Here is a 14,925-nt window from a genome sequence, read left to right as displayed (position 1 = left end):
TGGGAGAGGTTGCAGTGTCGTGGCACCAGTGCCTAAGGCCCAATTTTTCTGCCCCTGTTTAACAGGGGCGTTTAATTACAATTTTTGATGCAATGCTTTGCAGCAGGGCTAATTCCTGCAATAAAACTAGAGTATATGGGAGAGGTTGCAGTGTCATGGCACCAGCACCAAAGGCCCAATTTTTCTGCCCCTCTATAACAGGGACATGTAATTACAATTCTTGATATAATTTTTCACAGGAGGGCCCGTTCCTGTGCCCACCCAGAGTAACTGTGAGGACTTATAGTGTTGTGGCACCAGCACCACAACCACCAAAGGTCAATTTTTCTACCACTGTTCAACAATGGCATGTAATTACAATTCTTGATATAATCGTCCACAGCAGAACGCTCCAGCGCCCAACAAGAGTCACTTTGAGGGCTTACAATGTTGTGGCAAAACCAACACCTTGTTCCGCCATTTCTGCAGAGCATATAGGGCAGGGCCCTACTTTCAAACATCCAACTTACAAACATCTCCTACTTGCAAACGGAAGGAGACAACAGCAAGTGAGATGAAAAAAGATGGACGACAAAACAAATTATACAGGGGTGATAACCCTTCCCTATGTTTTCCAAAAAGCTTAACATTTTTTTTTTTTGACTGGAGCTACACTTTAAAAATGTACCAGTTGAAAATTACAAACAGATTCAACTTAACACAACAAACCTACACAGTCCCTGTCTTGTTTGCACCGCCTGTATACTGCTGTTCTGAGTATATAGGGCCTGGGGGCCACACGTATTTCCTTTTTTTAATATGGGTACGGGGTTCTCCTTAATATGCGTACAAGACCCAAAGGGGCTGGTAATGGGCAGGGAGGGCTACCCATGCCATTTTTCTCAATGATTTTCAACCATATTGCAGGAACCAGATATAACATTAAAACCGCAAGCAGCTTTAAATGACGTTATTTCCGTTAAATGTCATTTTGTGCAGGGACTGTTCTAAACACGGGAAACACGTGACACTTCACAGGCATACTACAGACACCCCCCAGGCACCATATTTAAAGGAATATTTCACTTTTTTTTTTCACTTTAATCGTCATTAAAATCAGTGCTCCCGCCAAAACGGCCATTTTTAAAACTTTTTTTTGCATTGACCCATGTCCCCTGGGGCAGGAGCCAGGTCCCCAAACCCTTTTTAGGACAGTATCTTGCATAATAGCCGTTAAAATTAGAACCCCATTGAAGTCTATGGGACTCGAACGTTCGAAATTAAAAGTGCTAACGTTCGTACGAATTTGGGGTCCGTTCGAAAGTTCTGGTGCGAACCGAACCGGGGGGTGTTCGGCTCATCCCTAGTCTTATGTAATATTTTTCTGCGTTACTGAATTTTAGGTTATCACTAGCTGTAAGCCATAATCCTAAACATTTAAAGAAATGCTTAAAAATATATAACTCTGTGTAATGAATCTATATAATATGAGTTTCACTTTTTTAAATGAATTACTGAAATAAATAAACTTTTTGATGTTATTCTAATTTTTTGAGATGCACTTGTATATAAACTATGCATAACTCCACACTTAGTTTCTAGAAGTCATACATGTAGATCTATAATATATTCAAAATAATAGGCTGGATGCTGCAAGCATAGTATTCAGATACCAAATAGTGAATGAATATATTTAATAAATTCTGTCTATTGGGACGCAGGATCTGTATGATGTCGTTGCTTCCAATGTGACATTTGTGCGAGTGCACAACCTCAAACACACCCAGGGTGAGTTTGTGGACACGCACCTGAAAGGATGTCATACTGGAAGCAGCAGCTGTGTCCATGCAGCCACTGTTTCCCAACAGACATAAATGGGATTGTCTGCATGGGGATAAACAGAACACCTGTGCATCACTGTAACCCACAGCCCTGCACAGGACACAGATCAAATCACCTCATAAGTATGAGGCTTAGATTATATTGTACAGAGAGAGAACAATCAAGTTGTGTGTATGGTCAGCCAAATGCTGCATACACAAGATCGGACATTCCGAAAACAAAATCCTGGGATTCTTTTCCGACGGTTGTTGGCTCAAGCTTGTCCTGCATACACATTGTTTACACACGCTCGGAATTTCCAACAATGGATTTTGTGTTCAGAAAATTTGATATCCAGCTCTCAAATTTTTGTTGTCGGAAATTCCGACAAAAAATGTCCAATGCAGCCTACACACGGTTGGAATTTCCGACAACAAGCCCACATCGAACATTTGTTGTCGGAAAATCCGATCGTGTGTATGCAGCATTAGTGTGAGTGCAGTTTTAAGCAACCAAGAGATGTTACACCTACCTGTGTTGCGCATACTATTGTAAGGAGATTCCTGAGGAAGTGACAGATTCTTTTCCTTAGCCGTGGATACAGAAATCTTCCCAGAGAGTCTTGATTTCTCTAGTACTGGACTGTTTTCTGTTTCAGTCATTCTTCCAGTATCTGAATGGCTTTCTGTTTTTTCAGTGATATGAATCACTGTCTTTCGACCAGCGCTAACTAAGAAAGATATAAATCACATAATTTAGCTGAAGCATGTAGGGTATATTAGTATTAAAATCACAGATTACATTAAATACAATTATTTTATATAAACTTTAATGGCTCGTACATTTTTCATGTTGAAAAAATAACTTTGAGACCAATACAAGGACAGCGTAATAAAGCTTTGTAGAGATAAACCTATTCTGCATAACATAATGCCAATGGATATTACAGAGAAACAAAATTTAGGAAGACACCACTGAAAATATATATATATAATATATATATATAATATATATAATTTTTTTTTTCTCCAAGAAATATAACATTTTCTGCTTGTGGAAATAGCATGTGTGGGGAAAAAAACACATATACAGTAAAACCTTAGTTTGAGAGCGTTTTGCAAGACCAGCAACATTTTGTAAAGAATTTTGACTTGATATACATGCAATGTTTTGATAAAGGAGTAGTGTCATGTCACAGCTGAGTATAAAAAAGAAGAGGCGCCTCTAAGTGTAGCAATATGGTTACATTTAATGAAGGTACAACATTTGGTAACTCACATGGTTAATGAATAAAATGGGCACATCTAAGTAGGTAGGCATCTGGGGTAAAGCGGTCCACATAAACCATCCTCCTCATCGCCATCTACATCATCCCTTCCACGCTGCACGCCAAAAGTGGTTCAAACCAGGCTTTCAAATCACTCTACTGCAGGGTAGTCTTCTCGGTCACGATTTCAGACTGACAGCGGTGAGAGCCAGCAGTGTGGAGGATGGCCTATGTGGACAGCTTTACTCCTGCATACTTAGATGTGCCTCTTTTAATCATCAACCATGTGAGTTGCTAAATATTGTACCTTCACTTAATGTAACCATATTGCTACACTTAGCCTCTCTTCTCTTTTATACTCTGTAGCTCCTGATGGAATTTGCTTCTAATCCCCTTGTGGAGGTTTTCATTTACTATAATATTTTTATATGGACTATAAACTGAAGGACCTATGAGTAAATGGTTGGGGAATGAATCATTTGAGTTTCCATTATTTCTTATGGGATAATTTGCTTTGATATACAAGTGTTTTGGATTACAAGCATGTTTCTGGAATGAATTATGCTTGCAATCCAAGGTTTTACTGTACATATACCAAGTGAAGAGCATGTGGCTCAAAAGAGACAATTCAGCCTGCAAATCTGAATCTGGTTTGGGGCCATTCACAGATAGCACTTGATACAAATATAGGATCCCTTGGGATGCCCATATAACCAGATTTGGCAGTGAGTATAGTTCTGGCCAATGATGATTGTACCACAAAGCAGTGTGGGTGTTAAATGTAGAATTACCCAGCTTAGTGAGAGCCTAGCTCACACATTTTTGATCTTCGTTCTTATTTCACATTCTTATCCCCAATTGGAATGCCACCACAATACACGTCCTTTAAATCAACAACTGCAATCATTGCTGCAGGAAATAAAAACCAGCAACCAATGAATTGTAGTAATCAAATAAAAATAACAAGATGTATTTCTCTGTTTCCACTACAATCATCTATAAATCAATTAAACCAGTAACTTGTGTATTATTTATTAATGTGGTACAAAGATCATTGGTGTTTCCTGTTACAGCGTGATATCACTGGAGTGAGCTGATCCATGATGCCCCATGTTTATGAGTATTGACAGATGTTAATTGGTTGTTACAATTATTGCACTTTGCTCTTTGTGTGTAGTCTACAAGCATCTCTATATTCATGATTTTCCTCTTCCAGTTTACACTATTTTTGAACAGAATGGTCTCCTTTTCCCATAACTACATTGGGAATTTCTATGACTCACAGTTCTGGCAGAAAGCTTCATCAGAGCCATCCGGACATTGCACCACTCTGTCGCATGCTAAAGTAATATCTATACAACATCCATCATCACAGATAAACTGGTAGCGGCTGCAGGTTCCACTGCACGTTGTAGAAGCTGTGACACAAAAAAAAGGGAAAAGGAATCTGAATTACTAGCCTGCATTATTTATGAAGCAAAGGTTGTTTTGTTCAGCATACATAAAGTCACATATAAGGTCATTTCACCCAATAGTGGTAATTTAGTTTAACCTTCAGCCCCGGACCATTTTGCTCGTCAAAGACCAGACCACTTTTTGCGATTCGGCACTGCGCGGGTTTAACTGACAATTGCGCGGTCATGCGACGTGGCTCCCAAACAAAATTGGCGCCCTTTTTTTCCCACAAATAGAACTTTCTTTTGGTGGTGTTTGATCACCCCTGCGGTTTTTATTTTTTGCGCTATAAACAAAAATAGAGCGACAATTTTGAAAAAACGCATAATTTTTTACTTTTTGTTATAATAAATATCCCCCAAAAATATATATAAAAAAAAAATTTTTCCCTCAGTTTAGGCCGATACATTTTCTTCTACATATTTTTGGTAAAAAAAATCACAATAAGCAATTATTGATTGGTTTGCGCAAAAGTTATAGCGTTTACAAAATAGGGGATAGTTTTATGGCATTTTTATTAATATTTTATTTTTTTTACTAGTAATTGTGGCAATCAGCGATTTTTATTGTGACTGCAACATTATGACGGACACATCGGACATTTTTGACACATTTTTGGGACCATTGTCATTTATACAGAAATCACTGCTATATAAATGCAGTGATTCCTGTGTAAATGACACTGGCAGTGAAGGGGTTAAGTGTTCCTAGGGGCGTGTTACTAACTGTGGGGGGCTGGGCTTTCATTTAGTGAACACTGATCTCTGCTCCAATCACATGGAGCAGAGATCAGCGTCACTAGTTGTTAGGTAGAATGGGGAAATGCTGTTTACAATGGCATTTCTTCGTTCAGCCACCCCATGAGACGATCGCGGATATGTCCGCGGCGATCGAGTCCGCAGGACCCGTGACCGGACTCACGAGGGTCCTGACCGGCACGCGATGGCGCCACCGGCGGCGTCCTCAAGATGGCAGGCCGGCATTAAAGATTGGACGTACCTGTACGCCAATATGCCTGCCCGTGCCATTCTGCCGACGTACAGCTGTGTGCGCCGGTCGGGAACTGGCTAAGCAGAGCCAGTTATGCTAAAAAAAAAAAAATGGTAATAAGAAAGTGAGACTTGCATTTTAAGATGGAGGAGATTCCATAGTTGTTAAACAGAAGTATAAAGGACAAAGACATACATCCTGGTAATGCAATTCTCCATTATTGGCATCTGTAGGTACTGTACAGATTTTTGAAAAAAATTATATTTCTAAAAGTGATCTGCTCTTGGTTATAAACCCTTCCATATACCCGGTGAAGTGACTGGCCTCAGGGGGTACGCAGAGATGGAACAAATCCTCCTACATAAGTTGAACCTGTCTATCTGCAGTCTGAAAAAAAAAAAGGGAGGGGGGTGGGGAGCTGATGTCTGCAAAACTCAGTGAGGAGAGCTCTGAAAGCTGATTGGATGGAAGGGACACATCTCCTCCACACAGCACACAGGAACAGAGCTAAGGCTGTCAATCAGCTGCAGCTCCCTCTCCTGTCACCATTTTTCTCTTGGTGTCAGGAAAACCTGTCAGAAGTGACTAATTCTGATAGCAGAGAAAGGAAGCAGCAGACAGAAATTATACTAGATACGTGTTAAGTACACACTATAGAGGGATATGTTTTGTTCACATTAAAAGTCTGAGGTTTACAACCACTTTAGCAGTCGTATCTATGCTGAAACATGATAATAGGGTGAAATATGTTGTATATGCATACAATGTTTTTGGTTTGCGCTAAAGGGCAGGGATATAAAGACATGATAACACTGGTCTGCAAATTTTGGGAAATTATCGACCTCCGAGATAAAATGTGCTAATTCTTACATATTTTGATTAGATAAATTAGAAAACAGGTGGTAAAGGTGCTGGTTGGCTAAAGTTTTCAAGATATTTCACAATAAAGATTTATATACAGGCGAGTGTATTTGCCTACAAGGGAGGAAGGTGTCTGATGAGCACGATGCCATGTTACTTCAACAACGTATGGTATAACAATGAAAATGGTACCACATGGAAGTGTATACATTTATCTTCGCTTTAAAACTAAATATTATTACCTAACTGTAATTTTATTGCAAGGTACATTTGTCTTGGTCAGATCTACACATCATACAGTTACTTCTGGTGAAAGTGTCATTGCCTAACATTTTCCAAGGAACAGTTGCGTGATATTTTACCTCCGAAGCCAAGATGCCTCGAAACTGTGTAAACAACACATTTAACATCTGCTACATTTGTGCCGCAGTTACATTTGCATCTGAATTGTGCAGTATGATGGCAGTGGTAAAAAAAGGCATTGCACCTATATTTTAGATGCAATATAGGGGATCAGGACAAGAGTTGGGCCCCTTAGTATTGTTACATTACATGTGCAACTTCTCTGAATGAGTGGCAGACAACAAGAAAAAGTCCATGCCTTTTGCAGTCCAAATGGTGTGAAGGAAACCTACCAATCATAGTAGTGACTTCTATTTTTGCATGGTTCCAACAGTAAAAGGGATCTCAAGAAAGAAGAAGTGGACTGTGGAATATCCAAACATTCCATCCGCACTGCTTCCTTTACCCCATGGTGAGGACTTGCCAATTCCAGATCCGCCAGATTCCTACTCTCTAGATTCAGATGATAAAGACGATGAGCAGGATGCAGCTGATCTGGGGGCGTTGATGTCAGCGGACCCAAACATTAACTTTTGGTATTAATAAAAAGATACATTTACAGTATATTGATTGGTGTGGCACCATTCCAAGTGCTATATCACATTTTGCATAAAAGTTATGGAACATAATCGCACACCCCCCTCGTAATTTTGAATTATTTTGATGCCATTTTGACCTAAAGCTGTATCTTGGAAACTGGAGCCAATTAATACTCAGGATTTAATGTTCCGTTATTAGTGACCCAATTCTGGTCAAATTTAGCTACTTTCATGTCCAAGGCTTTCTCCTTGTAGACCAGTGTAATAAAATAAGACAGATGCAGATTCAGATTTACACTTGGAATGCTTTCTGTGAAAAAAAAGTCCTACTGAGAAAGAATAAAGAAAAAAATCAAAAGTCACTCTTTCTATAATGTCAGTGCTATTATTGACAAAGGGCAGGCACAGACAAACTATATTTCCTGACGCCAAAATAGCCGCATACTAGTGATAGGCTCCGCCTCTCTTCCACTCCCTCAGGACCAGTAAATAGCATAAATTAAAGGCCTAGTTAGGCCCCACCCCATTCTTTTTTCCCTCATACCTCCAATGCACCAGTGAAGAGTAAGTAGTACTATGTGCCCCCCTCTGCCTCTGTGCAGCATCGGGCTGGGTTGAGCCTCTCTCAGTTCAAAATCCCAGTGCCCGGGCCGCTAAATAGCCTGGGAACCCCTTCTGTGGGTCTTGATGGGGTCCTGCAGTGTTTCCTCTTTAGGAATGAAATCTGCCAGTAAGTAAGTGTCTGTGGGATGAGGCTTGGGGGGGCCCAGCTAGTTCATTAATTTCACTCCTTTGGTCCCGTATCTCACAGGGCTACCTATCCCTTTTTGTTTTTCTTTTCTGTCTGCCTATATGTTTCCCCTTTTTTACCTTGATCTTTTCCTTTTCCGTGCCTTCTTTGGCTCCATTTTTTTATTATGTTTGCCCTTTTCCTTGTTTTATCCTGTGTTGGACTGTTTTCTCTGTGCTGGAGGCGTTCTTGATGACCTCATCGGGCTGCGCCGGTCTGCACATGCACACTGGCTGGCGGGTGTACTGACCATCATTTTTCTTTTAGGAAAAGCTGCCCTCTTGTTAATGAGCGTCAGAGTCACAGGGTAGATCTACAGATCTCCAGGGATAATTAGGGGGGCTCAAACGGCTCTGGAGGTTTGGTCAGGAAGAGCCTCCTTTGCCTGGCTCTGGATCATTCTTCCCTCTGCTTCCTGGGACCGGCGAGCTTTCCTTAAATGCCCCCTGCTGTTTATTTCAGGTATGGCACAAAATGTGTGTGTGTGTGTGTGTGTGTGTGTGTGTGTGTGTGTGCAATCATTTATTTCCCTTAGACTTTTGTTTAAGAGAGAAAAAAAAGGAACACTTTTTTCATTTTTTTGTTACCAACGTATATTTTTCTCTTTCATTTCTAAACCTTTCGCTCTCTGATGTTATTTTCCTTTTCATCTATCCTTGTTTTTTTCAGCTGGCCATCCTATTTGTCCTCAAACTATGAGTCAGTCACCATTTATACAAAAGGCCTTCAAATTCAAAGGTGGGAAAAGTGCCTCCCTTTGCGGATTGCTTTGAATTTTTTCAGCCCCACATGCTCACGCTCTCTAAGTTCCATTACCAGAGGAGGCGGACGCTCTTTGGAGGAACAAAGCCCTAGATGCCGCTCCCATTCAAGGGGAAAGTTCCAAGGATGATGTTTTATCGCTTTTTCCTAGAGCAACGCTACCATCCCAGCAGAAGTCCTGCAGTGCCTGTGGCACAATACCTATGCCAAATAGGCTGGTGAGTAAAGACTGCCTGGAGGAGTTCAAAGTTGACAGGTGATACTCAAATATTGTTATTGAAGAGGGTGGCATGAGATTTTATGCTGTACTTATTTTAATTATCTCAACCAGGCAGACCCCTGCTAGTTGCCTGTCACTAATAGGTAGTCTGCCAACTCCTCTGTTCGGCTTCCACCAGAGAAAACAATGGCAGTCAAAGAAGGAATGCTAAAGACAGTAATCTCCATTTGTTTGACCATTTCTTAGTGTCTCAATCTTTGGAGCACAATATCGTCATACCAATAATCCCTTGGGCACTCTGACCTTGACAGTTTAAGCTTGGATTCTTAGCACAATAGAGGAAACAGAGTCTTACACAGTTATCAACTGTCACTCAGTATGAGTAGGAATATATGGTGGTGGCTGAAGAGGGAGAATCTGATGAAGTCGCTCCATTAAAACCATTAGACTAGGTCACAATTACTATTCATCTCGAGAAAGATAGCCTGGAAGACACATTGTGAGAAATTGATCTTCTATGAGCTAGTCCACAGGTTGGGCCAACCACAGACATACTACATTGCTTCTCACACCAATTACAAACTTAGGAGGATGTCTGAATCATTTCCGCACCCCAAGGCAGAGAGGACAAATGCCTTAATTTTCTCCATGGATGTGCAATCTAGCCTATATATTTTCCAACAACATTTCTCATAATGAGATTCCTCTAGAGGCCTTTTGAGAGTGAACATGGAAGTCATATTCATTCCTCCATTTGACAATGAGGGCCTTGAGTTTTCATGGCCATTCATCTCATGAGACAGAAGCCAATTCCCCTTTGCACATACGCAGGCCATGGCAGCAAACAGGACGACTGATAGGGGAAGCTTGAGAACCTAGCCTGCTCTAGGATGATCTCTACCTTGTGGAGTGTGTCAGAAGGCACTTTACTAACAACATCTATGCCAAAATCTGGAACAAGTTTGCATTATTTCCCAGCAGGGCAAGATATTGATACTACACCTTAGGCGACAGGTGTTCTGGACTTCTTGAAGACCAGATTAGACATGAGCTTTAGACCATATTCCTTGAGATTGCAACTGTTGACTAGGTTGGCAATAACCAGGTGCTGAAAATCCTTTAGTTTGCACAAATTTTGAAGACAGTCAGGAGTTTCCGACCACCACAAAAGAGGATCTTTCCCAATGGAATCTATCGGTGTTGCTGGATTTCATATCAGTTCAGCCATTTGCTCCAACAGAACAGTGTTCAGTTTGTGACATTACCTACTGGGCAGTATCTATCGCAAGATCTTCAAGCAGAAGGATGTCTGAGATTCAAGCGCGGAGAGCTTCATAAAAAGATATTGTTTTCTTTCCAGAAGGAGTAGACTTGTGTCCGGTAGATCATCTTGTATCAAGGTTAGCAACAGCAGTCCATCTGACAGTCATCTGGGCATTGCGGTAAGTATTTGATACAATTTTCCTTTCTAGAGATCCAAGGAGCTCTTCAGTTTTATACAGCAGAAAATGTTTTCTTAGACCTAAGTTTCTCTGTAACATTATAGATCAAAGGACAACTTTCTGCGCATAAAAAAGCAAGCCTAAATACATAATGAAAATACATTTATCAATAAAGCTGGCAAACATAGCTTGTAATATATTGTAGTTTACTAATCATTAGATGTGGTGGCTGCATTGGTTTAATTTTTTTGGCTTTTTTCACCTGGTGCTCTGGCCAGTAACGCATCTCCTGCATTACAGTGCCCCCACTCTGGATGGAGCACAGGGGCACCTTACGACAGCATAATTTTCAGTTAGGGGGAGGGGAATGTTAAATGTATTGTCAAATGTAGATACACCAACAAATTGAAGCCCAGCTCTAGCTAACACCTCAGTTATAGCAATAGTTTTGTCGCTTTTGAGATAAAGGTTTTACATAACTAAATAAAAGCTGATCATTGTAAGCACCCTGGTCAGTGGTAAATGGTTTGTCTCTAAGGTTGCCCTCCAACTGCTACATTTGCAGGACAGCGTGTTCTGTTGAAAAACAACATACTTACTGGCTGTATCACCAGATAAAAATAAAGGAGAGAAATCCTAAAAAATTAAATTAATGCAGCCATTACATCTAAAAATTGGTAAGCTGCAATATAAAAAATGTTTGCTTTTGTGTTTAACCACTTGACCACTGGGCACTTAAACACCCTTAATAACCAGACCAATTTTCAGCTTTCGGTGCGCTCACATTTTGAATGACAATTACTCAGTCATGCAACACTGGACCTATATGAAATTTTTGTCCTTTTCTTCACACAAATAGAGCTTTCTTTTGGTGGTATTTAATCACCGCTCAGTTTTTTATTTTTTGTGCTATAAAAGAAAAAATACAGAAAATTCTGTAAAAAAATTAATTTTTCTTTGTTTCTGTTTAGCAGATTAGTAATTTTTTCTTCATAAATTTTGGCCAAAATTTATACTACTACATATCTTTGGTAAAAAGAAGTACAAATTGGTGGATATTATTTGGTCTTTGTGAAAGTTATAGAGTCCACAAGCTATGGTGCCAATATCTGAAAATTGATCACACCTGAAGTACTGACAGCCTATTTCAATTCTTGAGACCCTAACATGCCAGAAAAGTACAAATACCCCCCAAATGACCCCTTTTTGGAAAGAAGACATTCCAAGGTATTTAGTAAGAGGCATGATGAGTTTTTTGAAGTTGTAATTTTTTCCCACAATTCTTTGAAAAATGAAGATTTTTTTTCATTTTTTTTTTTTCACAAAATTGTCATATTATCAGTTTATTTCTCACACACAGCATATGCATACCACAAATTACACCCCAAAACACATTCTGCTATTACTCCCGAGTACGGCGATACCACATGTGTGAGACTTTTACACAGTGTGGCCACATACAGAGGCCCAACATGCAGGGAGTGCCCAGGACAATTCTGACATTTCTCTCCTACATGTAAAAATCATCATTTATTTGCTAGAAAATTACATAAAATCCCAAAACATTATATATGTTTTTTTAGAAAACACCCTGGAGAATACAATGGTGGTCGTTGCAACTTTTTATCTCGCACGGTATTTGAGCAGCAATGCTTTGTTTTGGAAAAAAAACAGTTTTGTGCTTAAAAAAAAAAACACAGTAAAGTTAGCCCAATTTTTGCATAATGTGAAAGATGAAGTTAATAGATACCTAACATGTCACTCTTCAAAATTGCACACGCTCGTGGAATGGCTCCAAATGTCGCTACTTAAAAATGCCCATAGGCGACGCTTTACATTTTTTTTACTGGTTAGATGTTTTGAGTTACAGAGGAGGTCTAGGGCTAGAATTATTGCTCTCGCTCTAACGTTCACAGCGATACCTCACATCTGCGAGGGCCCTCGTAGTTCATTGATTCTTCCTACAATTCAGTAACTGCCTGCCTTTGTTGGAGGTACAGGCAGACAGCAGGGGTAGACTGACAACTCATGGGGCCCCCGGGCAATCTGAGATTATGGGGTCACACAATATACACACATACAGTATACAAAGACATGTTTCTATTGGCTGAGAAGGTACTGGAGAGGTGGGGCAGCTATAATCTTGGAATTTTTAGACCAAAAGGATGTCGGTAAGGGACATTTCAGAGACAGATGTAAAAAAAACACAGATTTTTACATACTGTCCCTGGTTTTACTGAGGCTGGCAACCCTGATGGGGCCCCCTAGTGGCTCAGGGCCCTCGGGCAGTGCCCAAGTGGCCCAATGGTCAGTCCACCCCTGGCAGACAGTGTACTGAGAGTCTGCAGGAGACTGGCATTGTACCCATAATGCTGATCACGGGTGCAATGCTTTACAGGTTCCAGTGTAAAAAAATAATAAATGCACATTTTTTTACCTGCAAAAAGATGTGCATTTATTATTTTTTCATAAAACGTGTTCTGTGGTTCCAGTTCCATGGCCAGCATGCTAATCCAGTGCCATCATTACTTCCTAAAACAATTGTACAGATGACATGTTCTGACTTCATTCTGACTTTCCTTATCTGTATGCTTGCTTTGGGTCAGTAACTAAGAACATATTGATGCCAGAAACAGCCAAGCAACTAGCATTCTTCAAATGTGGTCAGCAAAAGCAGTGTCCATATTTCTCCCAGCACAAGTAAATATTAATCAAAGAAATATGTTCTCTGAAGAGCTATCAAACACAGATCGCTCTTCAGAGAGCAAGGCAAGTGTAATCAAGGCTTAAAAAAAAATGAATTTTCACTTAGCTCAGTAAATGAAATAACGCTGTGCTGTTTCACCTCAAACCTGCAATGGTGTGCAAGTAAAATCATAATGCAAGTCCAATAGGTTTTTAGTACTCCTAAATTTATTTCTCCAGTGTTGATTTGTGAGCACTAGATGGCAGTGTCACCAAACTGAAAGAAACTTTTTTTTTTTTTTTTTTTTAACTTCACTAAGCTATAGACATTTGAACACATCCTGGTTTGTTCAAAGGAAACCCGTGCTGTAGGAAATATGTAGTATTTCATTACTAGATGTTTGATTTTCTTTGGCTGCAGTACTTTCTGAGTTGCTGGCACAAAATAAGTAAGCAGCTAGTGAAGTCAGAACTCCCGATATGTATATTTCTCCAGGCCAGTCACTCAAGAGATAGTGGAAAAATAGAAAAATATTGAAAATTGTACCACAGGAGTAATTACATGCTGGTATTCTCTAGTGCGAGATGAGGGTACCATCAAATACAGTGTTTATGTGATGACAGCGCTATCACCACTATACACTATTTTACTACTGTAACATTTCATATTATTACCTTTTTCCTCCTCTCATAACCTGGGTTTGATGGCTGAGTGTGCATTGTGGGATGAACGCTGAGATAGCTCTGAGAAAGATCCCTTGTGCCCTTGTGAGAGCATTCTCCATTCATATGCGCTTATGCTGGTTGTTGATAATACCGGCCATTATTTCTGGTGAGTTATTTAGCAGAATTCAGTGGTGAATTATGCACAGAAGGTAGAGCATGTCTTTGGGATGGGATCTTATTTCACCATAAGTTTGGAGGTTTGAAGATTTTTTATTGCACTGGACACTTTATGGTATTGAAGAAATATAGTGATTGTTTCGGGACCTTCCTAATATATTTATAACTTAAATAAGCATAGGATACTTGTTTCAGCACTTTATTTCTGCACTATTGGCACACAAACATTTTTTGTCTTTATGTTTACACACAAAGCATTTTTTGTCTTTATTAATGTTTACACTGTGAAAGTTTGGGGGATTTGTAGCTCAAAGGTAGCGCCGAATAGTGAGTTTACTCCACGCCTGGAGTACGTTTCAGGGGTTTTTCTGTCCACTTTTATTTAAAGCAAAGCAAAAAGTTAACACTTGAATAGGTTCACACGCAGGGGTTCTCACCATTAATGCAACAAAACAGAATTCAGCTCATTGCTCTTTTCTCATCTTCACTGCTTAGGCCTCCTGCCTTGGTCCTTCAGACCGTCAAACACACAGTCCCAGTGCTTGTGCACAAAATGCTGTACCTTTGTCAGCTTGACTGTTTCTCCTGCAGCTCCCAGCTGATGCATCTTCACAGGCTTGGGCCTTTGTCGGTCCTGACCTGGACAGTATGGTGCAATGTGTGCTGCACTGCTCCCTTCACACACTGACCCCATCGGGAGGGTGGGGCCACTAACCTGAAATTCTCTATTGTCGGGGCATCTTCTCTCTGAATTTTTTGTCTCAAAAGTGTGAGGAGATATATTTAACCATTTCTTGGCAAATAAAATATATATATATATATCCCCTGCAGTGGGACTATGCTGACACTGTAAGGGTTATTTGCTGCCTTATGTCTAAAGGAACAATAAAAACAGAATTTTTAAAACGGCTTACCTGTAAAATCCTTTT

General features: G+C 40.0%; 1 protein-coding gene across 2 annotated transcripts in view; it reads right to left on the bottom strand.

Annotated features, from left to right (window-relative positions):
• LRP11 (LDL receptor related protein 11) overlaps positions 1–14,925 on the bottom strand; it is an 87,042-nt gene that overhangs the window by 38,626 nt on the left and 33,491 nt on the right. For both annotated transcript variants that reach the window (XM_077486734.1, XM_077486733.1), the window contains exons 4-5: positions 4,351–4,485; positions 2,333–2,530 (exon numbers count right to left, since the gene is read on the bottom strand). In XM_077486734.1, coding sequence (XP_077342860.1) covers positions 2,333–2,530; positions 4,351–4,485 — 333 coding nt within the window. The remainder of the gene's footprint in view (positions 1–2,332; positions 2,531–4,350; positions 4,486–14,925) is intronic.

This window comes from Lithobates pipiens, unplaced genomic scaffold (assembly GCF_037356315.1).
Source record: "Lithobates pipiens isolate NorthernLeopardFrog02 unplaced genomic scaffold, aLitPip1_a1.2 Scaffold_18, whole genome shotgun sequence".
Classification (NCBI taxonomy): domain Eukaryota; kingdom Metazoa; phylum Chordata; class Amphibia; order Anura; family Ranidae; genus Lithobates; species Lithobates pipiens.
The sequence above is the reverse complement of the archived record's forward strand: the minus strand, read 5'-3'. Positions and strand labels throughout refer to the sequence as shown.